At 37.0% G+C, this 27,553-nt stretch overlaps 1 protein-coding gene across 2 annotated transcripts; it reads left to right on the top strand.

Moving 5' to 3' along the window:
- Window positions 1–860: 860 nt before the first annotated feature.
- spata1 (spermatogenesis associated 1) lies at window positions 861–26,537 on the top strand. 2 transcript variants are annotated; one of them, XM_002931696.5, is made up of 12 exons: window positions 861–1,483; window positions 3,612–3,718; window positions 4,200–4,317; window positions 9,625–9,678; window positions 10,231–10,564; window positions 13,559–13,697; window positions 14,371–14,431; window positions 19,236–19,356; window positions 20,064–20,189; window positions 22,128–22,306; window positions 23,880–23,978; window positions 24,072–26,537. In XM_002931696.5, the coding sequence occupies exons 1-12, from the start codon at window positions 1,433–1,435 to the stop codon at window positions 24,171–24,173; spliced, it is 1,491 nt and encodes a 496-aa protein (XP_002931742.2). In that variant the 5' UTR covers window positions 861–1,432; the 3' UTR covers window positions 24,174–26,537. The 2 variants fall into 2 exon arrangements, with proteins under 2 accessions (XP_002931742.2, XP_012816968.1); XM_012961514.3 differs by lacking the exon at window positions 3,612–3,718 and having other exon boundaries at window positions 862–1,483.
- Window positions 26,538–27,553: the final 1,016 nt, after the last annotated feature.

The raw sequence follows: 27,553 nt of genomic DNA, 5'->3' as shown, positions 1-27,553 counted from the left end.
GACAAACTGCCGTTTGAATGCACAATACCAGAAAAAAGTTGTTATGTTATGGTGTCACCTAAAACATGGACAAGATTCAATTTGAATTTGTCCTAATTCGGTTCCCGTTTTTTTCCCATAGACTTTAATAGAGTTTTCATGTGATAAACCGTGAAAAAGTTCGTTTGAATTAAATTGCGTCTTAAACTGAATCTCGTCCATAAGTTTTCACGTGATAATTTTTTTTTTCAATGAATTGAATCTGGTTCTGAAAGTCTTGTATACCTAAGTTTTGCAATCTGAGTGAATAGAAGTGGTGATATGGGATTTCAAGGGTCAGGTGGATGAGATGAGAAAAGCCAAATTTCCTTTTAATTATTAAAAAAAAAAAAAGATTTCACCTCTTGTTGATGTGGACAGATTTTTCCAATTGCTTCACACTACCTTGGGAGGTTATGTTCTCATCTTGTCCCAAGGCAGGAGCAGCACTGCGTGTGCATGTTTCCAATTGTTACTGCATGGGTGACCAGTGTTTTCTGCTCAGAGTACAAGCACAGCAAAGTGGCAATTGAGAGGGAACAGGAGCAGCACTTTATATACATTAAACTGTCAGTTTGGACAATGTTGACCTAATTGAAGACCATACTACACTTTACTTAACACCCTCTTAGCTAATTGATCCCACCTGTGTTGACAAACTGGGCTGTGAGCTGATGCTTTGGCTGCCTTAAAGTTGCCATGGACTGACCAATATTCTTGGGTCTCCTCCAACAGGCCACTTACACTAAGGGGCAGATTCATGAAATCACGAGTTTGAATCCTGAATGGGATAAATTCGGATTCGATACGAAAATTTCTGAAGATTGCAAAATACGCTCATAGTGTTCGAATGAACGCTCTGAGCGTTCGTGTCTTAGGGTGAAATTTTCTAGCATATCTAATCACTGTACTTTGGATTCGGACTAGTATCTGTACCATGGATATTGGTTTCTATTACTCCAATATACACATACTGAAAATCATACAAAAATGTTATTAGTACATGTATGACCATTATTACTTTTGTTTGCATCTTTCTTGAATGCAGGAGTCTTATAACCTGGGTTGGCTGAAGCATTTCATTCTTCTGGGGCACTTAATTAGTGGTTTCTAGCACAGCACAATTATACCACAACCCTGACTATAAAGCTGCTTCTAAGCATAACAAAACAAAGCTTATCTATAGTTTTGCTGTGAGGCAATTTAGTACTGGACATTCCTGTGTATTGGGTGTGTCAGTTTAACAAGAGATCAGCTGTGCCTGGTGCCGATATTTTCATTTGCATACAAGCCAGCAGCATTTAGTAGACAACCAAACAGACTGGTGGTCATTTCTATGCCATTAAAATTCAGGGTGAATCTTATTATTGCTATTTAATGGGATGCGAGAGGACCTAACCAGTTTCTCCTCTATATGGAAAGCATTCTGGTATCTATGAACCCATCACGACCTTCTACAGCAGGGGTAAGTAATTATTTAAAGCTTTATGCAGGCTATTGCTATTGAGTAACCATTACTTATTTATATGTACTGTAATATACAGTAGTGGCTAGAGTGTGTAATTTCTTCTTCTATAATCAAGCAATATGCAGTATCATCTGTTACCTACCTGGCACCCCAAAGGAATTGCTTGTGTTTGGTGCTTGTAAATAGCCACCGTATAACTGAACTATAATTTCTTATGTATAAAGTATTTTTTATTTAACATTATTTTAATACCCTGTGTAAGCTTACACTGTCAGCTTCTGACAGTGTAAGTTTGTTTTCTTTGTTTTTTTTACCATAATAGTACAACACAAGGGTATAGTGGGACAATGTTGAATAAACCATTTTCAGCAAGGATGTATAAATGCTGCCATTGGGTGGAACTCACAAAAATGATTATATTGGACAAAGTAAATTTCAAGATAGTTTTGTTGAATTTCCTGCCATATTTGCAAGCCGCTATCTGAGAATTTGTCTTTTGAAAAGACAGTTTTCAGATTTTGTCTTGACATTTTAAATGGCATTCATGTGACTCTAAGCTGTACCTGTGCCTTGTAATAAAGATTTTTGAGTTTCAAAGAAGTTACATTTGCCCCAACTCAAATGTGGCCCATTGAACATCCAGAACTGCAAAGCCTCACCAGCATGTTTGGCCATGTAATTATGCTATGGATTGCAACCAGGAACATGCCCAGTAGCATAATATCACAGTTGGGCTTCTATTGTGCATGTGCCTGCTTCTTGATGAGCAAGATGGATGCTGGGAAAAGAAGGTAAACACTGCTAAGCAGCTCTGTAGGTCTGGAAATGCTATGGGTGGCACATATAAGTTGAATTACCATGTATATACTAGTGAGTGCCCTATACTGCCACTAAAAGCAGGGCCAATGGAGACTGGAGGAAGCAATGTAGAGCTGAGAATGGGAGGATGAATATGATGTATCCTGTGTTGAAGATAACACTAGGCACATCCAAAAAAATGTTGCTTATATCTGTGGGGCCCATGAAGTTCCAGTCCAATGTCCCCACACAAGCAGGGAATTGCATTATCATTCAAATTTTCCCAGGATGAGCTTTGTACCACAGATGAAGAATCAGAATATGACCAAATTGAATGATCCATTTGTAGGGACTATGGATCCATGGAACTACTGCAAAGTCCATGCTGGTCAGCAATTCCGGGGTTTCCTTGCATCAATCCATACATTTGTATGGAATATGTCAAGAGCAGGTCTGGCGGGTTTATAAGTGTTGGTCATAAGTTGCCAGGAGCTTGTATTGGCACTAGTATCTTTGTCAATGACATCAATTATTTGCACTTGCAATGAGGCTTACTGGGTATTATTTACTATTAGTTATTGAAAAGATAGGTGTAAAAACTTTCACAAATGTTCAAGCAACCCCATACTAAAAAGTGCTTGTTGCTGTAATTCCAATGTATCTAGTATAAATAAATCTAAAGCAACTGGACTTGTTTGGTAAGGGTACTAGATATACCATGACCTGGATGAATAAAAATCTTCATAGACATGTAATTCCAATACTTGCATGTAGTGTTCATCATTACAAGGCATGAGTGAACCCTTTATCTGCCATGGTCCAGATATTAAGTTGTGGATTCCTTTGTCATGCTTTGCCAATTCAATTGTATGGAAATGAAGAGGGTGTAAGAGAACATGAAACTGAAATGAAAAAGGAGAAATTTGGACTATATTGACATGTTTGCCTAGTAGTTGGTTTCACATTTTGTTGCAACATACAGCAAAAGCAGTAATACTGGAACTCTGGGCAAAAAATCTGCATTGTAGGAAAAAAAACATGGCAGGTTGCGTACATTTTTGCACTATGACCACTCTTGAAGCCTATCACCACTTAAGGCTTGATATTGCATGCTATTCTTCTAGGGGAAAAACAGCATGATCAAACAAACTGTACTGTTTAACCGGCATCTATGAAGAAAGCTTTAGCTATGGTTGTGTAACATGTTGGTGCTACAGCAAAATTATAATAAACTATATCATTATATTTGTTAGTTATGAATGAACCAAACAACTGTTCCAATAGAATGAGTCTACAGTCTACTGACAGCTAGTTTTTTTGTTTTCAGTTTATTGAACTTCATGTATATCAAGTTCCAGATGATCTATGGAACTTCAAGTTAAATAAGGTTTCCACTGATGTGATTAGTAAGTTCATGTCAGTTGGGTTTATAAGGTAAGAATAATCTTTGTTTTTTCAGTGCATATCATAAACTACTCCCTAATTAAATAACGTTTCCAGCTTTAAAAAGCCCTGTGTGATTTTCATGCAATTCTTGCTTGAAAAAAACATCAAAACCTTTTTTATGTATAGCAAAGGTTTTATACACCTAATTAATTTTTCGTATATTACATCGAAAAAATAATTGCAGATCACACTAAATGATTTTCCTTTTACTTAGACACTTACTTACTACAGATTAGCAAGGGTTCAAGCTGTATAACAGTGGGCATACTGGGGGTCAATTCTTTTGGCAAATATGAATTAAACTCTGCATAGTGATATTTGTGTTTCAAACAAATTGTACAATAAGATGCATCACTATGGAAATTATTCTAAATATATTAGTAGATATTGATGCATATTCTCTTGATGCATTGATTTGAGCAAAATATTTTGACACTTTCGTGTGCTTTTCTGTGTTTTATTTTCAAAGGGTGCCACCTGACATGAAACTACGAACACTGAGAGAGAGACTTGGGGAATTCCTGGGTGATGACATTATACTTGATAAGTTTGCATTCCTAAAATGTGTTGGCAGAAGCCTAGCAGTGGTAAGGTTCTTATCCTTGTAAATGGCATCGCAGCACTTTGCCAATAGCAAAACATTGTCATATTCTTAGTACAGTTTGTTATTGATTTCCACTTTATATTGTTATCTTTAGTATTAATTGCTAAGGACTCCACTTGGCATACAATTGCCCTAATGTACTGTAAGAAATAATTACAGATACACCAAAACAATTAAAGATTAAAATTATTTTACAAAAGTATCATCTACATTTTCAGCATTGCTGCAAAGTACAGGTTGCACAGACTCTGTAATGCTTAGGACCTGGGATCTTTCTGTAATTTGCATAAGTCTGCTAAAAATCATATTAACATTAAATAAAACCAGTATAAGATATATAAACAGATAGATACATAGATAGATATAGAAAATGCAAGCTCCTGTTAAGTTATTGCTAATATCACGGGGTGGCTGACAATGATTAGCTGCACTAGCCAGTATTACACTGCTGCCAGGCACCAGCCATAGACTAGCATTGGGCATTAGGACTTAGTAGCTCCTGGGTGATGAGTATCACTTGGAAAACGCTGCAGGCAAACTTCCCATGCAAATGTCTGATATGGCTTTTGTTTCTTTGGATGCCAGAGAACACTGTGTCCCATGCAAGTGTTTTGCTAAGAGCAAAATCCATAACTCCATCTGGCCATCCATATGTTCCATATAAACTTTCTCTAGCCCCATAATCTTAGTTTTGCATGAATGTGTCAGTGAAACAATAAAGCCAACAATAAAAGCTAGATATGAGAAAAAACTTATATAAATGCCTTCTTTGTTGCCATTGTTGTGTGCATTGCCTGCCAAAGAGCTGAAAAAATATACAGTCCACAGTGAAACTTCTAATTAAAGAAGTAGTTCACCTTTAAGTTAAATTGTAGCATGTGATAAAATGTTCTTATCTTAGCAGCTTTTCAACTGGTCTTTTTAGAATAATTTGCCTTCCTATTCTGCCTCTTTACATCTTTTAAATGGTAGTTACTGACCATACTAGGTAAAAAAGATAGGTCTGTGAGACAACAGTTTTATTGTTAGTTTGTATTACTTTCTATTCAGGCTGTTTTACTTATAACTTTCCAGTCTACCAATGAAGTCACTTATAGTAAATATACATAAATGGAGGGCACTCACTTAGCATGCAGAAAAACAACAATATAGATATTTGGTGCAAAAAAACCTAAAAACAGTACCCCCATATAGGGCACCAAAAACAGTAATTTTAAATAGAATAAGGGTTTGCACACAAGAAATACAAGCACAGTGGTAGTATTAAAATATATAGTCTTTTATATAGTATACAAAAAAATTTTGTTAACAGCAGTCAATTTTAATTGCAAAGTTACAAAAAGTACAGAGATTAATAAGATAATACATACCACAAAATATGCATAGGCAAAAGGAGACACACAAGTTAGCGGATTCCAGGATTCCTCTTTGCCGAAATGTTGGGGTAATTCTCATCTTTGGCAAGTGTATCCGCTAACTTGTGTGTCTCTTTTTGCCTATACACATTTTGTGGTATGTATTATCTTATTAATCTATGTACTGTTTGTAACTATGCAATTAAAATTGACTGCTGTTAAAAAAAATGTTTTTGTAGACTATATTTTTTGATACTACCACTGTGCTTGTATTTCTTGTGTGCAAACCCTTATTCTATTTAAAAATACCAATGAAGTCACTGCCTGGTTGCTAAAGTAAATTGGACCCTAGCAACAGATAGCTGCTGAAATTCCAAACTTGAAAACTGCTGAACAAAAAGTTAAATCAGTCAATACTCCCAAAAATATAATATATAATAAAGACCCCTTGAAATGTGTTGCAGAATAACAGTTTACCTCAAACTATAAGTAAATTTAAAGGTGCACTACCCTTTAATGCAATATGCATCCCAATATTCTTCCTTATTATTTACTTAGTAATATTAACTATAAATTATTAACAAAAGGTTGCTATTTGGCATCCAAGTTTGCTTAGGTAGCTCAAGCAACTGGCACAATGCCCAAGCAAGCTGACCTAGTGTGGAAACTACAAGTCTTTCACAAAGCAAATATCTATGACTCTTCACTTTATTTTCACTAAGAAATAGTGAAATATATCCAACTTTCTCACTGCCTGTCAGAAGTCACATTTTGAGTCCTTTGCTGTTTTTAAGGCCTTTGGCAGTTCAGGTAATTTGCAAATGCTATTTATTGTTTCATAAGTCAGTGTTAATACCACAAACACTTGTGCCTCTAGATGTTGTTGAGGATACTTCCAGGTAAAGAATTATTCAGCAAGTTGGGCAATAGTGACGTGCGGCCGGCTATACCCATGGGGGAAGGGGGGGTAGGGCCAACCTTCGGCACATCACTTTTGGGTTGCAACCTAACACTGCCAGCCTGTACCTTCCGGCTTCTGAATTTATAGGCACGTGTCTGCCACGCCTGGCCCATTTTGTGGTGTCATTGTGTGGTGGCCACGGGTCTATAAATACAGGGCAGATGCCGGGTTGGGTAAGGTTTGGGTTGGGAGTGGGCAGGTTAAGGGTCGGGTGCGAGTTGAGTTTTTCTTAAACCACACATCACTATTGGGCATGGGTTGGTTTTTTATGTCAGGGATTGCAAAGGTAATATACTTAAGCAAGTGCAGTGTGCAAAGTGCAATTTCAGGTGCAACTCACCATGTCTTGGTCTACAATGCAGTATATTACTCACAATTTCAGGATAATCACAGCCATGTGGGGGAGTTGCATCTGATACATTTGTGCCCAGTTGCCTTTAAAAGCTGAGATGTCAACCTGGCATCTGTGTGTGAATCTTTAGGTGCAAGTCTGCTGCACAAATTGACACAGCCCTCTGGAACCCTGGAGCTAGGACCACCCTAAACATCAGGGTTCCTCAGTGTCCTTACAAACACATTTTTTTATAGTCTTCTTTGCGGACATCCTACCTTCATACACTGCATTATGTCTCATTGTGAAACATTTACATAACTTACTACTGCATGTATCATCTGTAGAGAGAGCCACACTTAAATGAGTCTAAATTAATGGCACGTCAGAAAACAAAGAATGGTTACTTAGCAATTCTTACACTTACTCAAGCAAGCTGTGCTCAGAACCTTTATTTGCTATGACTCGCTATTTTCCTGTTTAGAGCACAAGATCTGCTTTTTTGCATCCTGGCAACATCATTTAATTGTTTTGTGGCCAAATATTTACTCAGCTTCTCACTGCTGTTACTTCAAAGCCCTAAAGCTGTAGAATGTAAATGTATGACATGGATGTTCCAATGTTCCTAGGAATACTTATTGCTTGATAATATTTGTTATATGATTATGGACTGAAAAAGCTCTGGAACTTACTAAAATCATCTTGTTTCATTTATTGTAAAATATGTAGAAGAAATAGATACCTAATTCCCCTTTAATAAGCATAGCTGGCTTCCAAAAAATGTTTTCTTTGATTACACATGTATTGCCCACAAATGCAACTTATGCTTACTCTAATAGAAGCTGCATCAGTGGTTTAACAAGGTCATCACCTGATGGGAATTTCTGGTCTTCCCAACTGATATCTGACTGACAGGGCTGGAACTAGGGCGCAATGATTGGGGGGTGCCAGCCAGGAGCCTCTTCTGCCTGCCCCTAGTCCGCGCTCCTTTGTCATTGCAGCCCCGCTGCTTGTCTTTATGAAGTTTGGGCAATGACACATCACATTGCAACCCCCCCCACACAGGAACTGCGCATGCGCGCCAAAGCACACAAGAAGGGGGATGGAAGGTGCAGGGGCGAGGTGGCGACCGGGTTACCTAGGGCACCTGGTTGGTATAGCCTGCCCCTGCTGACAGATCCCTGATAAGATATTTAAATGAGCTGATATCCAAATATTAGCAGTAGAAAGGGTTTCCACTTTTTCTGGGAAAAAATACAGGCCTTTCTATATTTTTATCTATCTTCCTTAATAATAATAACATTAATAACATTGGCATCAAGCATAATTTTTACTGGCTAGGCAGGTAAAATACCAGACAGGTAGCAGAAGATAAAACTGTGCCTGAGTATGGCCATTTTTTAAGTTATAATATGTCACTAGATGTAGTAATTACACACACACATATATACATATAGTTAATTTTATTGCTTGCTTATTTACTTGCTTTTTATGCAGACTTGTTTATACTTTTTGCAGTGAGTACCTAGCTGTTCTTGGTGCTATTTTATCACTGGGGGTGGGTACAGTTTGTCTTGCTGCCCCTAAGGAAGGTTTCACATTTGTGACCAAAATGTTCTAGTAAAAAGGATCTTTTTATTCAGTCCTGCAGAATGCAATGCTAATTTTTTATAATTGCTTGGATGCCCATCTATAAAAAGTAATACAGAACGTCATATAAAAATAAAGCAGAACACCAGGGGTAGGCAGAAGAGGCAATGGGCTCAACTATTGGGGGGCGCCAGACAGGCCTACCCCTAGTCCACTCTCTTTATCTTTGGTCATTCATTGCTCCCGCTGCTTGTCATTACGCAGTGGGGGCAATGATCCATTGCATCGCAACACTCCCCCCCCCACGCGCGCCACATCACACACGGGGGGGGTGCAGGGGCAGGGTGGCCGACTGGGTTGCCTAGGCCGTCTGGTCAGCTTGGCCTGCCGCTGCATCGCACTCAAAGGACTTAAAAGTATGGTGAAAAAGAAATAAAGTTTATTTGTTATTCCATTTCAGTATATGGTACCATATTCTGAAATTGAATAAAAAATGAACTTTATTTCTCTCTCTCTCTCTCTCTCTATATATATATATAATGAGGACCGAAACGTTGGTTCTGAACAATGAGCCTTCAATAAAAATATTTTTTTGAATTTTACGGGTGTGCCAGCCACAGATTATTTCATGTTAAATACTCGAATTTTGGCTGTGCACCCCATAGAATACTAAAGCCTTGGAGTGCAGACACCATCAGGACTGATATATATATATATAATTGTATTCTATAGCAATATATAATAATATTTAAAAAATTATCATATAATATGATGAGGTGTATTACAGAAGGAGAAATAATTGTACATTTAAAAAACAAAACAAAAAGTTTGGAGAGTAAGGTAGATTCCTAGATCATATGAAACAGACAAATTAAAGGCAGTATACTAATGGAATACATCCTTGTATTCCACTAATTTTATAGTACAGGTATGAACCTGTTATCAAGTACATAATAGTATAGGTATGGACCTGTTATCAAGAATGCTCAGCACCTATAGCAACCACATGCATCCATTCCTGGGAAATATTTTTTTATGCTTGTATGCTTGTAGGTAAAAGCAAAGCAAGAACAAGAGTTAAAGCTGAAGTCATTTGCTCCACCTTATGTAAGTATATGTTGGTTAATAAATAGGACTGAGTAACAGGACCTATAACATTTATTTCTTTATGCGAATATTACAAAGTTCTCTCTTCCATCTGTTTTTTTTTAACTTAAAGTGCATTTCATTGTCAGTAGCAACTTACTTCTGATTGTTTGCATACCAAAAAGTTTGATTAAACTCATGCATTCTTCTATTCTGCCTCTTGGATAGAAAAGAGAACTCAGGATACCTCCAAACCTATGCCTATTAGCCTCCAAACCTTGCACTATTAGCCCAGTGATCCTCAAATGTTTTAGGTTTGCATCCTCTGGTTGCCACAAATCTGCCCCCTTGACCAGAGGATGATAAATGCCATATTTGTCCATACCATATCTGTTGCCCAATCTTCCTGGTGGTGATTCAGCTGAAAAGGGTAAGGGGTTTTGTTAACCTTTCATATCCATATTGTTTTTATTTTCATGATCTCTGCAAAACAAATGTACCACCATAATAAACGTAATTCTTAATCATGTTGTATTTTTCTAATTGAGTAAAAGTTTTAAATATTTTTTAAAGGCTGCCCAACCTGAATTGTATCTACTATTGGGAGCAGAATATGAAGGAAGTACCTATGGATCATCCATCATTTCTGATGAAGCTCAATCTAGTTCTGAATATAATGCATCTGACAGATCATCATCTAGACTGGTCCAACAAAGCAGCATCCAGTCAATAAGCCACCCACTTAGTGAAATAAATATTAAAGAACCAATACTTTCTTCAAAAGAAAAGCATGACAATACTACCACATTTACCAGAAAAGAACAAGACATAGTGAAGAGCATGAATGTGTTGCATCTCGAAGAACAGAATCTGAACAAAGAAAAACACATTTCGCTTATGGGACAAGGTACTGTATATACTCGAGTATAAGCCTAGTTTTTCAGCACCCAAAATGTGCTGAAAAAGTCACCCTCGGCTTATACTCGAGTCGGGTGCCATATGTCCCTCCAGACTGGCACCCTCTGTCCTTTGTGTGCAAATTAGGCCACCCGCAACCAGACCCTCCAGTGCCCTGGCCCGCTCCCAGTCGCAATTCTTATTTTCCCTTATGTGTCCTCTGGGATCGGGACTGCCGCCAGTTTGCCAATGCGCAATAGCATGGGGTAGTACTCATATTGTTTTTGTTGACCATCTTCTCCACTTACAGAGCTACTTTACTGTTTTTCTTTGAAATAAATATTTAAAAACATATACCCCACTGATGCCTCAATTACGGTAATCTTATTGGTATTTATTTTGATTATTGAAACTTAGCAGTAGCTGCTGTATTTCCCACCCTAGGCTTATACTCGATTTGATCCAGTTTTCTTAGGTAAAATTAGGTACCTCGGCTTATATTCGGATCGGCTTATACTCGAGTATGGGAGGGTTTTGTGATACATATATATACAGTGGAGGAAATAATTATTTGACCCCTCACTGATTTTGTAAGTTTGTCCAATGACAAAGAAATGAAAAGTCTCAGAACAGTATCATTTCAATGGTAGGTTTATTTTAACAGTGGCAGATAGCACATCAAAAGGAAAATCGAAAAAATAACTTTAAATAAAAGATAGCAACTGATTTGCATTTCATTGAGTGAAATAAGTTTTTGAACCCTCTAACAAAAAAAGACTTAATACTTAGTGGAAAAACCCTTGTTTGCAAGCACAGAGGCCAAACGTTTCTTGTAATTGATGACCAAGTTTGCGCACATTTTAGGAGGAATGTTGGTCCACTCCTCTTTGCAGATCATCTCTAAATCCCTAAGGTTTCGAGGCTGTCTCTGTGCAACTCTGAGCTTGAGCTCCCTCCATAGGTTTTCTATTGGATTAAGGTCCGGAGACTGACTAGGCCACTCCATGACCTTAATGTGCTTCTTCTTGAGCCACTCCTTTGTTGCCTTTGCTGTATGTTTTGGGTCATTGTCGTGCTGGAACACCCATCCACGACCCATTTTCAGTTTCCTGGCAGAGGGAAGGAGGTTGTCGTTCAGGATTTCACGATACATGGCTCCGTCCATTTTCCCGTTAATGCGAATAAGTTGTCCTGTGCCCTTAGCAGAAAAACACCCCCAAAGCAAAATGTTTCCACCCCCATGCTTGACGGTGGGGACGGTGTTTTGGGGGTCATAGACAGCATTTTTCTTCCTCCAAACACAGCGAGTTGAGTTAATGCCAAAGAGCTCTATTTTGGTCTCATCAGACCACAGCACCTTCTCCCAGTCACTCACAGAATCATTCAGGTGTTCATTGGCAAACTTCAGACAGGCCTGCACATGTGCCTTCTTGAGCAGGGGGACCTTGCGAGCCCTGCAGGATTTTAATCCATTGCGGTGTAATGTGTTTCCAATGGTTTTCTTGGTGACTGTGGTCCCTGCTAATTTGAGGTCATTAACTAACTCCTCCCGTGTAGTTCTAGGATGCTTTTTCACCTTTCTCAGAATCATTGACACCCCACGAGGTGAGATCTTGCGTGGAGCCCCAGAGCGAGGTCGATTGATGGTCATTTTGTGCTCCTTCCATTTACGAACAATCGCACCAACAGTTGTCACCTTCTCTCCCAGCTTCTTGCTAATGGTTTTGTAGCCCATTCCAGCCTTGTGCAGGTCTACAATTTTGTCTCTGACATCCTTGGACAGCTCTTTGGTCTTTCCCATGTTGGAGAGTTTGGAGTCTGCTTGATTGATTGATTCTGTGGACAGGTGTCTTTTATACAGGTGACTAGTTAAGACAGGTGTCCTTAATGAGGTTGACTAATTGAGTAGAAGTGTCTAACCACTCTGTGGGAGCCAGAACTCTTAATGGTTGGTAGGGGTTCAAAAACTTATTTCACTCAATGAAATGCAAATCAGTTGCTATCTTTTATTTAAAGTTATTTTTTCGATTTTCCTTTTGATGTGCTATCTGCCACTGTTAAAATAAACCTACCATTGAAATGATTCTGTTCTGAGACTTTTCATTTCTTTGTCATTGGACAAACTTACAAAATCAGTGAGGGGTCAAATAATTATTTCCTCCACTGTATATGTCTGTGTGATGTTGAGCAGAACTGGTGCTTTGAGTAAAACTGTGTTACAGTACAATGAGGCAGTGCTTTGAGGACTGGTTCATAGTGGGATGCACCCTAGAATCACTGCAGGAATCACTGCAGGAAAGCATTGGTGCTTTAGAGAACCCACCTTAAATTAATAAAGCTGCCCTTTTGTTTGCAATAGACCTAATAATAATACATTGGGGCTCCATCAATTAAGTCAGTGTAAGCTTTTCTTTTTAGCTCCCAATCTCAGTTTGCCCTGTGCTCTTCTTTACTCAACAAAGGTAGGAATGCCACTCTAGGATAGCTGAACTAGAAATATTATAATATACTTTTCTGGTAGTTGCTGCATGATGGTGATGACAAATGTGCACAGATCAAAAGAACCCAGGCTAAATTATATTTAAGTGCTTCCAAGTTTGTGTAATTGTGTGTAGAAAAGCATATTACACTGTTATATTATATATAATCTTATTGACTCAGTAATGATATCAGTTCTTCCATTTTAACCTATAGGTGTGATATGCCACACTGCTACAAAGTGGACAGCAATTAATTAAATATATATTATTTGTAAAAAAAAAACCCCGGTCACAAGAGCATACCCACTTATATACACCAAAAAATTGCATTTGAGTGCCAATTGGTGATCCAAAGAATCTTCTGCAAGACACATTGGGATGTTAGTAGCATAGAATATATATATTTTTGTAGGAATTTTGTGCTTATAATTGTTAAAGCCACTGTGCTTCTGCTTTGCATTTTCCTTTATATTCCTTTATATTGTAAGACTAAAATCTTCTTATGATATCTTACATGTGTCTAGGAAAGTTGCCAGCAGCTGCTAGTAAAATCACAGAACATGGTACTGATGCGAAAAACAGCAAAGGAAGGAACACAACAAGGGATTCTGGTATTCCTGAATCACTTGGTGGACGAGAAATTGATCATTTGCATAATAGCAGGTATAAGATATAAATTGTAAGTGATGTTTCTAATAATCATAAGGAGGAGAAACTCATATTCTTCTCATGCTGTTAAAGGGTGTGTTACAACACCTGGAAGATTTTGGTTTCTCTTTTTCCGAATGCAATAGCAAAGGAAAAGAAAACATTTTTCATACTTTTGATTGCTAACTATAAAAAAAATCACAAAGCAAGCTTTCTGGATTCTAGGATCTCTTTTTAAGGCTGACCTCTTTGAAATGAAGCTGAAAGTACAAATGGTTTATATACAAGATAGATAGATATGGATAGATAGATAGATAGATAGATACTGTAGATAGATAAATAGATAGATAGATAGATGATAGTGTGTATCTATCTATCTATCTATCTATCTATCTATCTATCTATCTAGGTTCTGGCCTGTCTCTCATACAGAGTCCACTTAGCACACATTATACACTGCATTGAATGCACTAAAAGTAAATGGTAAATGGAATTGTGTAATCCTGTTGTCTGTTGAAGAGACAACAGGATTCTACAATTCCATGTACGTTCCCCCGTGGCACATGCTGTCTGCTTTTTGTCACCCCTGGTAAAGTACTAATTGAAGGAAAACAGGTAAATTGCAAAAAGGAGCTTTTTTAGTATAATGTTTTATGCTCATAGTATATTTCACCTATTTATTTTATAGCCAAGAACAGCTTATACCTTCAGATTCTACCAAGAGTCACAGTGAAAGAAGGAATAATCAGGTAACATATTTTAGTAACTATTAACTGCTGAAGATCAAAAGGCTTATACAAATACATTACTAAGTGACATTTAGTGATTGTAAAAATGTAATTTACAAATCTGTATCTGTCATATCTGTTGAGACAAAACAAATCAAAAGACTTTCATTTTCATATTCGGAAGCAGTGTGTTGTGAATAAAACCCTATATTTTGGAATGTATACTATCTTACTATGCAATGAAAGAGGGGCCATGACTTGCAAGAGATAAATTAACAGATTTTAAAGCCAAAAGATACTAATACTTGAATGTGACACAAATGACCTCTACGAGGTGGCATCCACGTTTGCAAATTCCACATAAATGCGAGCAGTTATAAATGACCATCCTGCATTACAAAATTGCAGCAGCTGGCCGTTGTGTGATAGGTCAGCTTGAGAAAAAAATGTTGCATTTAAAAACAGCATAAAAAGACACCTACAAGGCATGGCAATCAGTTAAATGCAGACACAGACTAACACTACATATCTCAACCTACCTAACAGAGTTCCCAGTAGGTATTCATAAGCCATGCCATTACATGAAAAAAGTCTACAAAAATGTAAAAACTTACTAAATGACAAGCTCACCCCTTTATCTCCAACAGATCTGATTCACAACCCCACACACATTCCTCGGTTTACAAATTACACATGATACAGCACAACTCTTTAGAAAACTCACAGATAAAGACAAAAACAACCCAATAAACCACATCTGGGCAGACAGAAATGTAAAACAAAAAACTTCACATATATATCAAAGATCAGTACCTAAATTAAGATTGATAACAAAGACGCAATAACACTCCCGGCAAGTAAACACAATAATGCTCCAAGCAAGTAAATATCAGGTAATGGCTATACAAATTCTTCATGATTCTTATCTTACCCCAGTCAAAAGCACAAAATGGGTAACCTTTCTTCAGATAAATGCCAGAGATGCTGCTCCCCAAAAACAAATCTTATACATAACCTATGGTCATGCCCTCTGATCCAACTATTCTGGCAAGAAATAGCCTCTTATTGGACACAGATGATGGGAAACCTATATGTTTAATACATATACAATGGGCTTTATTCAGTAACACTATTCCTTTCCCCCAGCTTACAAAATCTGAAAAACACTTGGCCGGGAGACTGGCGGCAACAGCCCAAAAGACAATTTTACATTAATGGCTAACCACTACCACCCAATCCAGTAATAGTAACTGAATCATTTTTTCATATGGACTGGTTGGATGCACTACTAATAAAGAACAACACAGAAATTTTATATATATATATATATAATTCTTTATTAATCCAACGATTTGAACACTAAATGTGTTCTTTTTCAGGGTTTTCCCTGAAGAAGAACACATATTGGGGCCGAGTTTGAATGGGAAACATTCGGATTGGATACGATAATTTCTGAAGATCGCAACTTTTTCGTATCTTGCGCAAATCTTTCGTTGTCATTGCGACTTTTTTGTATTGAACGATCGTAAACGGCGGGAAAACCTTTCTGACTTTGATCCTTCTGTGCATGATTTTGGAAGCTTCCCATAGGACTCAATGGCACTCTGCAGCTCCAACCTGACCCAAGGAAAGTCGCAATACCGAAGCTTAAATAAATCAGAAACTTTCGTACAATACGAATTTGTCGTGACGGCGATGAAAAATTTGTGCAAGATACAAAAAAATCGCGATCTTCAGAAATTATCATATCCAATCCGAATTTTTCCCATTCGGGATTTGAACTCGTGTTTTAATGAATCAGCCCCAATATGTGTTCTTCTTCAGGGACAAACCCTGAAGAAGAACACATTTAGTGTTCAAAACATTGGATTAATAAATAAATTTTCGTAAAAATAACGATCATTGTGAAAAAAACGCATTCGGAGCATTCATGGATTGATAAATCTCCCCCTTAGGGACTGATTTACTAACCCACGAATTTGAATCCGAATGGGAAAAATTCCGATTGGAAACGAAAATTTTGCGACATTTTCGCATTTTTTGCGTTTTTTTCCGTCGCCATTACGACTTTTTCGTAAATTGTCGCAACTTTTTAGTAGCCGTTACGACTTGCCCGAATTGTCGCGACTTTTTCGTAGCCGTTACGATTTGCTTGTATCTTGTCGCGACTTTTTCGTATTGAGCGCTCGTAAACTGCGGGCAAAACTTTCAGACTTTGCATGATTTTGGAAGCCTCCCATAGGACTCAATGGCACTCTGCAGCTCCAACCTGGCCCAAGGAAAGTCACGATACTGAAGCTTGAATGAATCCGAAACTTTCGTACTCGGCGCGACGGCTACAAAAAAGTTGCGACAATTCGCACAAATCGTAATGGCTACGAAAAAGTTGCGACAATTTGCAAAAAAGTCGTAATGGCTACGAAAAAGTCGTGACAATTTCCGAAAAAATCGCAAAATATCGATCATTACGAAAAAAACACATTCGGATGCTTTTCGGACGTTCGTGGATTAGTGCCCCGTAGTGTCCGAAACATTGAATTAATAAAGATTTTTTGTTCTTTTTTAAAGTCCCTGTGTGTGCGGCACTCTGTTCTTCATTTACATAAACTTCTGGCCAGCACCTGGGGCAGTTGATTGTTTGTAGGGAGTGCTCCTTTTGTTTCTTTTATATATATATATATATATATATATATATATATATATATATATATATATATATATATTCTATGCAGTATATTCTATATATTATATATATATATATATATTTTCCTTTCCACATCCACACATTTCAACAAACCACATAGTAGAACATAGAATTTTAAAGGGCCACCCAATTCTCCTAGAAGCATCCCACTACATTTAGCACCTACACCAAGAAAGAGCACTATTCACTCCCCAGGTGTTAACAGACTACTGGCAACTTTCCTGATTGAAAAGCCTGTTTTTCTGTAGGACCTTTTTCATCAGAAATGTAGAGAGCTATGAGTTATATATATTACTGTTATTTGTTGAACTTTAATACTTTATGAAACTGTTGTTTTCAAACTTGACAGCAGTATATGTTTGAAAGAAACAAACAATACGTACTTCAACTATTACAATTAAAAAAAATGAAATAAAGACACTATTTAAAAAGAAAAAATAGCATAAAATAATGTGGCTCTATTCTTTAAAAAGCATTTAAATGAATGGCCACTGGAATATTGGAATAGTCCTAATGTAGGGTTAAGGTTTAGATCGTAGTGAAAAGGTGTTGATAGTGTTCATAAATAATTTCCTCCGTTTAGGCCTGCTTTGTATGTGAAAACAATTCATATACTCAATCTCAGATTACATACACAATGGATTTAGTTCTGTCAAAGTTACATTGAATTACAGCTTCTTTCTTTTGAGAACAGTTAGTAATAGAGTGATTCTAGCCTCTGGTGTCACCTGCAAAAAATGATTTTCTAAAGGGCCAAACTACACAGGAAATTTTGAGCCAACAACAACAGAGATTTGTAGGATCCTACAAAATCTGATTCCCACAGCTGTATATTGGATCAAGTATGGCGAATTGTGTTTTTTGTCAAAAAAATTCAGCAGGTTTGATCTGTCGAGTGCCATTGAGTCCTATGGAGGCTTACAATAGTAGAGGACAGGGACAGCATAAGAAATTAATCCCCTCATTGCTTTCAGTTTCACCCAATTTCAAGGGGAAGTTAATCCCCTCCATGTTTTCATTTTCACCCAGTGTCAAGGGAAAGTTAATCTCATTGTTTTCTATTTCACATGTTTTCAAGTGGAAGTTAAACCCATCATTGTTCTCTATTTCACCCAGTTTCAAGTAAAACTTAATCTACCAAACGTATCCCACACTTTACAAAAAAATCAAAAAGAAAAATTAAAAAAAAAATCATATTTTATTTGAAAACCATATTAAAAACATACGAATCCCAAAATACGCTGCCCAGGCTTTTTGATCCTTTTGTAAAGTGTGGGATATGTTTAGTAAATTGCTTGACTTGCCCTATAATCTTGGGGCTGTGTCCCAATCACTCTGGCTCTGTTTGACTGGCCATTAGGGATCTCTTTCTTGATAAAGTGTAAATTAAGTAAAACTTAAACACATTATTGTTTTCCAAGAATGAGAGCCAATGCTCCTAAAATGGCTGCTGGAGCAATTTCTGTTTGGAAAAAATAAAGAGGATTTATGGATATGAACGTTCGATTTAAACTCCAATTTTTTGAGCTTTAATAATACTTTCAACTTGAAAAATTTGGGATTTTTAAATGTTAAAGTAAACTCAAAATTTTTGTACAAAAAATGTAAGCATTATTGTGACATTTTATAAATACAGCAATGATCAAATTTAATTTAAATTTATACCATATAGATTTTATATAACTTTCAAGGACAGAAAACTAATTTTAAAAAAAACTAATTTTAGTAAATGTGCCCTTCAGTGAGACAAAAAAGTTTTTCAGACTCCATGAGATTTTATGTTTTGGTTCAGACACAGCATGCAGAATTCCCTTCCAACAGGCATATGGCGTAGGATGGCAAATGTTACATGTAGTTTACAGATTTTTCTATCAGTATTTTAGTTTTGCATCTTCATCTGTTCCAGCAGCATTCTACAAAACCTTCTGTAAAGTTTAGCTTAAATAGACATGTTGTCTTCTAGTAATTTGATTTCTAATGTCATAAACTATTCCAAGAATATAAATTTAGATTTTGGTATGAAATCTAATTTGAAGAATGTATATGTGTAAACTTACCAGGTTTGGTCTTTATATTGCATTTATTTGTATATTTTGCACATCTGATGATATGTGTTTACAGTTTGGTGATAATTCCTTTAGACCTCTACTGGAGCCTGCACAGTACCATGCTCCTCCATCCCCTCCACCTCTGCTGGCTTTCCCTACAGTCAAGGCTCCAGTACCCAAGGCTTCAACACAAAGTAGGTTTCAGTTAAATCTTCTAAGAAATACTGTTGCTGTTATGCTTTGTATACTTTTAAATTACTGTACCAACATCATCCACAACCATATACAATAAATTACATCTTCCAATCTAAAGCTCTAGGGGGTGGAAGTGTGAAATAGGAAGAATGAGTTTCCAACAATTTATATGGGTATCAAATGATGTAATGAGGGCTATAGCAATGAAGCTTAGAAAAATGGCCATATACTTGTCCCAAAAGATGTGTATTAACAGTTCAGGGTAACTTAAAACTGGGTAAATAGATAGGCTATGCAAAATAAAAAATGTTTTCAATAGAGTTAGTTAAAGGAGTGCCTTAAAGTCTTACCAACAAGGAAAATGGAATGCAGTTTACATTTGGAATTTAGATACTAGGAATTAAGTAACCTGTATCCTGGGGTTCTGAAATAAAGTGTGGAAAAAATGGATTGCATTTTTTTAATGAATTGAATTAATGGGATGGAGTGGATGAAGTATTTCATAAGAGTAGGAAGGAAAAGCAGGATCCTTCTATCTCTATCTATTTTCTCACAGGGTACTCCTACTATTGTACCAATCCCATGGTGACTAGTAAAAACATTTTTTAAACTTTACCGCTGTGTTTAGTACAAGTGAAACACCTGCTCTGATTATTATATGTATTATAAATGAAATCTTTTAACATCTCTCTCTCTCTTTGTATAGAGGTATCTCTTGTTCAACAGCTGAACCAGCTTAAAGATGAAAGAATGCAAATGGAGAAAGCTAGGGAAGAGCTGGTCAGGAAAGCAAAGGTGCTGATTGAACAATACAAACTTAAGAGACATCAAGGTATTGATATATTGTACATGTCTGAATGCTGCTCATATATTATCTAACTGTTTGTGGCTTTACTTATGTCCTCTTGGCTGCATCCTCTGTAAGATACTAATTGCTTTTTTCTGTCGTCCATTACCCACCAATCTGACAGAACGTAGAGTTGAAGATCAAATACAGACAGGTATAGGATCCCTTATCTAGAAACCTAGAAACCTGTTATCCAGAAAATTCTGAATTACAGGAAGACCATTTACCATAGAGGCCATTCAGGGCCGGATTTGTAAGCCGGGCTGCCCGAGGCCGCCCCTCCCCCCCGCGCGCATGTGTAAACTCGCGATTGCGCATGTGCGGGTCTTTACAATCGCATACGGAGTAGTGGGGGAGAGGTCCCCATTGCTCTGTATGTGAGAAAAACTTTATTTTTCTTTTTGGTCCGGTGGGGCGGCATACCACCCCCCCAATTTGTGCCGCCCTAGGCCCGGGCCTTTGTGGCCTTTCCACAAATCCGGGCCCGAGGCCATTATAAGTGAAAAGTTTTAAAAACATTTTTCTTTTTCTCTGTAATAACAGTACCTAATACTTGATCCTATCTAAGCTGCAGGAATCCATAATGGTGGGAAACCAATCCTATTGCGTTTATGTATGTATGTAAGTGTATATTTATATAGGACTACATATATATGCAGCACAATAAATTAATAGAACAAACGGGTTTATTAAAATCATAAATACAAATAAATACTAAGTACAGTTACATTAAATATTAAATGCTAAGTGTTAAAGAGGCAAGAGGAAGGAGATCCCTGGGGAGCTCACAGTCTAATTTAATTTAATGTTTAAATTATTTTTAGCAGGCATAAGGTATAGCGATCCACATTAAAGAAAGATCCCTTATCCAGAGAGCCCCTGGTGTCATTCCAGATAATAGATCCGATACCTGTACAAGGTTATTTCAAGCTAGAATGCTGACTTCCAATTTTTACATTTGGCCAAGTAATAAATTGGACTCAATGGGGCTGATTCACTAAAGGTCATTAAAACGAGCGCTTTTTATAGCATGCGTTAAAAATGTTATTGCTTCTTATTTTTCGCGACTTAACGCACAATTCACTAAAAGGATACTTGCGTTAATTTAGACGCGATGTTGTTTGCGTTATTGAAGTCATGATAAGCGTTTTTCTTGCATTATTTTCCGCATGTGCGTTAATTCCCACTGTGCGCGATATATTTCGCCGCTTGCTATATTAGCGCACGATTTAACGCACATAACCATTACGTTTGTAAAACTACTTTTCTGAAAATGACCATTTCCCTGAAAACTGGAGGCTGCATCACTCTAGGGCCAACACATACTTGAATAAATCACACTGCAAAGTCAATGTTGTGTTGCCAAAAGCTCACGAACCACAATTTTCTTTATGTACCGCCTACCCCAAGTAGGTGTTAATTTTTGCACAGACTAATGCGATATTTTGCGCATTTAACTCTTCATATGTGTTTGTAAATCATGCGTTAGTATTATATCTATGCGAGAATTACCGCAATGTGAGGTAAATAACGCATGCAATAGTGCGTTTTTTTGCGCATGCAATATGCGTTTTAACGCATGTGAAATAACTTTGATGAATCGGGACTTATTTATCGCGTGCTTTGTAACGCAAAAAAGCATGCGGTAAGCTTTATCACACTTTAGTGAATCGGCCCCAATATGTGTTGAGTTGAGGTAATTTATACAATGTACTGTGTCAAAATTTCCTTTGCAGAATAGTTGTGAAAACAATTACTTGAAACCAAATAAGTGTTGCCTTCTCTATACTGTACATAAACATCCTAGCAATCAAAAATGAAACATGCCAGTTTTGTTAGAAAGAAACATATATATATATAATATAGTCTACGGGCACTTTCTTGTTTAATTTTAGACCAGCTTCCCACTCCTTATTCTTGTAGCCCGAGATTCCTGGAAAAAGAAATATTTTGAAAGAAAAAAAGTCACGTCAGTGCTTGAGGAGACTCTCAACAAGCAGCGTAATGACTTGGAGGTTTACTACAAGAAACTAATGATACAACTTGCTGCCCGGGATAGCAGAAAGCGTTCCAAAGCGCCAGCACTAGCTGCAAATTCAAAGGTACAAAATGTGTTGAATGATAGAGAATGCAGAATATGTACATGCCACTGCTAACACAAGGTATGAATGTGGTTCCTGTATTAAGAGGAGTAAAAATAGAAATTAAGTAGCAGCTGCTAAAATTACTGTGTTTTTTAGGAAATTTTCATCATTATCATTTGATGTCTATATTCCTTCTCTATTTTAAAAACTGAAATAAGCTACAACTAACTGGCCTCTTATTGCTAAAATATATTTTAACAGAGCCCTAATTCTGTGGGTAGGTGGCACAGGAGCGCCTAAAAATATTATTCATAACCTGATCCAGAGCCTGATGGCAACTTTGGAGCAGGTTTTGCCAGATGTGAGATCAGGGTTGTGAGCCATCCCATTTTTTGTAGCGTTCCAGATATAAAGATACCAGATAGACGATCATGACGTCGCCTGCACCCATTTTGACGTGACCGTGCCTATTTTACGTGGGCACACCCATTTTGATGTGACCGCTAGGCAACCACACCTATTTTGACGCGGCTGCAACTTTTTTTGGCGCATGACGAATTTTTCAGCGGCAAATTTTCTCAGAAGTTTCGCAAAACAATTTGCCAATGGCAAAATGCAGAAATTTGCTTCGAATCTATGCATGGCGAAAAAATTCACTCATCACTAACCAGAAACAATAAAGAAAAAAAATGTATAGGTCTTATAACAACATAAAATACAAACTTCATTGTGTATTTACTTTACAGACTCCATGAGTGAAATTATATGTCTGTATATATGTGTCTATATGTGTTTGCTTTGGAAAAAAGCTTGGTGTGTAAAATACAGTATATGCTGATCCAACTTCAGCCATTCAAGTGTGAACCTAGTGAATGTATTTTTGTCAATCATATGCTAGATTTGGTCTATTGCCAGTCGTGATTATCTTCTCAGATATGGAAAACACTTTTCCCTGATATTGTACCCCCCTGGCCTGTGACTAGTGCCTGAAAATGTTTAGGTATTCAATTTTTAATACAGTTATGTGTTGAGTGTTATAGTATTTTCAATAGACTTTATTGCAGTACTTTCAGCTCTTCATAATAGAAACAGCTAGTAGCAATATATCATAACCACATTCTAGCATTTCAACACTTGGCTGTGAGTATTGACTGGTTCAGACTTCCTCATAGTGCCACCTACAGTACACCAGTGCCGGAGGAAAGTGAGCATTCATTTAATTGTACAACATTAAGCCAAGGGTGCAACAAAATTGTTTGTATCATGTTATCATCATGTAAAAATATATTGATACTTTAAAAAATCATGTAAACTTAATTTCCAGTTCCAGATGTCCTCAATATGCCCCTTTCAGTCAGTCCCGCTTACAAAGGACAAAGGGATGTTGGGCTGTTACCTACTTTTCCCAGTGGAAATTTACACAAAAACCCTGCTTCCTAAGCAATCCTTAGTGAGTTGGAGCCTCCTTGCTAAAAATATACTTTAGAATGATAGCAATTCTGATTAGCACAATTGCCCCAGGAAAAAATATATGTTTTTGTGTTTCTTTGCTTTATACGTCATTTTAGCAAACATTTGTATATGTTCCTAGAATGCTGTGATAATTTCAATAACTACAAAACAGCATGAACTTGATCAACTGAAACGCAAAGTGGAGAATGCAAGGATCAAGCTTCTAATTGAAATCAAGGTAATTTGATTTTCCTCAGTAATAATGTGTGTTCAGGTTTAATAATAACTGGCATTTGTTATATTAAATCTGTACTTAATTTTGTATTTTCAGATGAGGAAACAAGCATCATCTGAACTGAATGTACTTAAGGCAGAGCTGGCACAGAAGAAGGCCCAATCATCTTTAAACACACCACCAGTTTTTGTCCATTGAGCTAGCAGTCTGAAGATCAGTCCAGAGGATACAGAGTATTTATTGCAGTAACTTTTTGTATGTCCATGATTCTGCTTATACAGTTTCTTGTCTGAATTGAACTGAATGGAGTTAGAGGAAGACAGTATATGGAACTTACTTTTCTGTATATATTCATGCTTGTTTTATATGCTAGCTGTTTCTGTATATAACATTTTAAATATTAATGTATGCTTAATATGCTAGATTGCTTTTTTTAAAAACAAAAAAATATATATTTGTCACTCACTTTAATGTTGTATTAACACACATACAGAGATTCATAAAATTATAAGGACTGTTAAACTGTCTCTGTAGTCTATCTTATAGCAAAATCAGGAGAATTCCACTAAGGATTCACACTGCCAGCAACGCTAGGGTAATCTTGTAAGTAGTGTTGATTTCCCATTAGTATCAACTACTGTGCCATTACCCTTAAGCTGCTGTGAGAGAGGACTGTTTTATAAAGAACCGGACCCAAGAATACCCGCTATAGATGTGTAATAATGAGGTTAATAAGACGCTGAATCACAAATATAATTATGCATCCACATGGAAACTCGAAACCAAAAGACTAATATAATATAATAGAGGTTGATAAAGCAGGACATAAACCCACAACTGATCTCACCAAACAAATGCTTGCCCAATGCACATATTGCCCATAGCTATAGGTTATTTAGGGGCACCGTGTTCTCTCTACCCATGTACCAAGAATTACTATATTACTTTGATTGTTTGAGATTTTGGACCTAAGCCCCATCCATCACCCAAATTTCAACCTTTGTGCTATATATTTTTTTTTTTAATTTTTGTGTGTTTTTTGTAGCTGCATATTCTTGTGTAAGGAATAAAGAATATTTTGTGTATTTATAAACATTTGATTAAAAGTGACTCCTTTTTATGATGGATTCTTTCTTTTGTTTTTGATGCTGCTACCATATCCCCCCCCCAGAAGCTCCCACTCACTACGTCAGGGATCCCCAACCTTTTTTACCTGTGAGCCACATTCAAATGTTAAGAGAGTTGGGAAGCGACACAGACATGAAAAATGTTTCTGGGGGTGCCAAATAAGGGCTATGATTAGCTAATTGGTAGCCCCTATATCGACTGGCAGCCAAAAGGAGGTTAAGTTTGTTAGTACATCTGTTTTTTTATGCAACCAAAATGTGCCTCCAAGCCAGCAATCTAAAAATAAGAACCTGCTTTAAAGCTACTGCGAGCAACATCCAAGGGATTGGTGAGCAACATGTTTGTGTTTAGTTTTGGTCTCCTTTGCTCAAACAGGATATTCCGTTTAAATATTTGGAAAGGATTTTTTATTGTGAGAGCTGTGAAGTTGTGAAATTCCCTCCCTGAATCAGTCGTACTGGCAAATACATTAGATAGCTTCAAGAAGAGGTTAAAATTCTTTCTGTACCATTCAGATGTGCTGGTAGGGGCCACTGCTCCTGATAGTCAATGTGCTGCCATGGGACAGCATAGTTGCTTAAAAACCAGACTGAAGAACTTAGAAAGCTAAATAAATGCAATATATGCAAAAAATACAAAATAAAGACCAATTGCACATTGTCTCAGAAAATCTATGTCTACAGGGGATACTTAACAGTTTGGTTCCCAATATTATATGGAGTGCTTCACTGGGGCTTGGTGATCCTTTCCTTTTTTTCTTCAAACACTACATATGACATAAGCCTAAAGAATACTTTGGATATGCATAAGGCTGTGGTTGATTTGGAACAATTCTGAACTGATATATGAATTATTTAATTTACTAGATCAGCTGGTTCTTTTCTGCTGTCAGATCTGATTATTCAGTATAAACTCTTTTGACTTTTATCACCTAAAAGGAAATCAAATGTACTTTTAATACCAATGTTATAAGAAAATGTATTACATTAGTACGTAAGTTGTACAAACACATTTTTTGCACAGATGCCTTTAATCATAGGCTTATTGCAAAGAAGTGGGGAAATGTAAAGCCCAAATCTCCAATCACAAGACTTTACCCACTGCAAATAGAGGGGTGGGGAGGGGAAGTGATTAAGATTTAATTACATAATACAGAAAATCAGTTGTTCAAAATAACAGGAGACAAACAATTCAAAGTTTAACCCATGAGGTTGTCTGATGTGTAAGGTAAAGATCCACGTCACTTCTTTTATGTTGAGAAAGTTAAACAATTTTGCCTCCTCTGCAATTCAGAAAAACTCTTGCTATTCTGGTTACAGAAAAATCTACTGTCTACTTGTACTACATTGTTTTCATTAGGTGTCTCTTTTTGTCTGGCTTACAGATTGCTTTTTGCATTTATTGCATGTGATTAATAAAATCATATTTTTTGTGTTACAAGCCTACTCAAGGATCTGTGAGTGTCTGCTACATTTTTCTAGCATGAATTATGTCTTCAAGCTGCAATTCTGGAGCATGTACACCCGAACACTACATTTCTAATGTTGAAATTGATCTACTATCTAGCTTTATGAATCCTCTCTAAATTAGATGATACAAATCTTTATCACAGCAGCCAGACCCTGAGGTTTTGGTTTAGAGCTTGTTGTTGAAATCCTAACTCTACCAGTAAACAAGGACAATTTGCAGGTCTCTCAGCAGACAGTGAATCATTGTATACTGTAGGTCACATTGTTTGCTACTTTTTCTTTCCAAATAACCACTATTGCAAAAGACTTGCTGCTTCGTTATTAAAAAAAAATGGTTCCTTTCCTGCAGAGTGTGTTATTGCCATTTTCTTGCCTGCTCCAAGGTATTATTTTCAGCAATTTAGCCTGGGTGCATACCTAGTCTCCGAAGATGTCCTGTACTATACATGTGACCACCTAAGGCTGAGGAGGGGACACCTCGGAGCAGGGAAGAAAATTAGCACAGTGCAATGATTTACCTTTCATTCTTCCTTAAAAAAGAATAAAAGTCATTTTGGCACTTTATTATTAGTACAAGATAGGATGCTATATTTATTCTGCAGAATGCTTTACCATACCTGAGTAAACAGCCATTAAAGCTCTAAGCTCAGATTACACAGCGGAGAGGGGAGGGGGAGAGATGGAAGGGGGAGGAGGAGAAGGGAGGGGGTGAAAGGAGCAAACTGAGCAGACTAATGCCGTGCCCTGAAGGATTTTTCTGAGAGCAGGACGTCTGACACAGAAGATCATGTATAAAAGGAAATAAATGTGGTGTTTCTTTTCACAGAGTACTCAAAGCAGCAGTTTGATAAGTGCTTATGGCTGTATTTACATCAGACCTTTCTGATAAAGCTTACTCAGTTTTTACCTTTCCTTCTCATTTAAATACTGCTGCATTATTGGCATACATTCTGATGGTAGATTCATGAGAACAAAAATTTC

The sequence above is a fragment of the Xenopus tropicalis genome, chromosome 4 (genome assembly GCF_000004195.4).
Source record: "Xenopus tropicalis strain Nigerian chromosome 4, UCB_Xtro_10.0, whole genome shotgun sequence".
Taxonomy (NCBI): domain Eukaryota; kingdom Metazoa; phylum Chordata; class Amphibia; order Anura; family Pipidae; genus Xenopus; species Xenopus tropicalis.
This window is presented reverse-complemented; position numbering and strand designations above follow the sequence as displayed.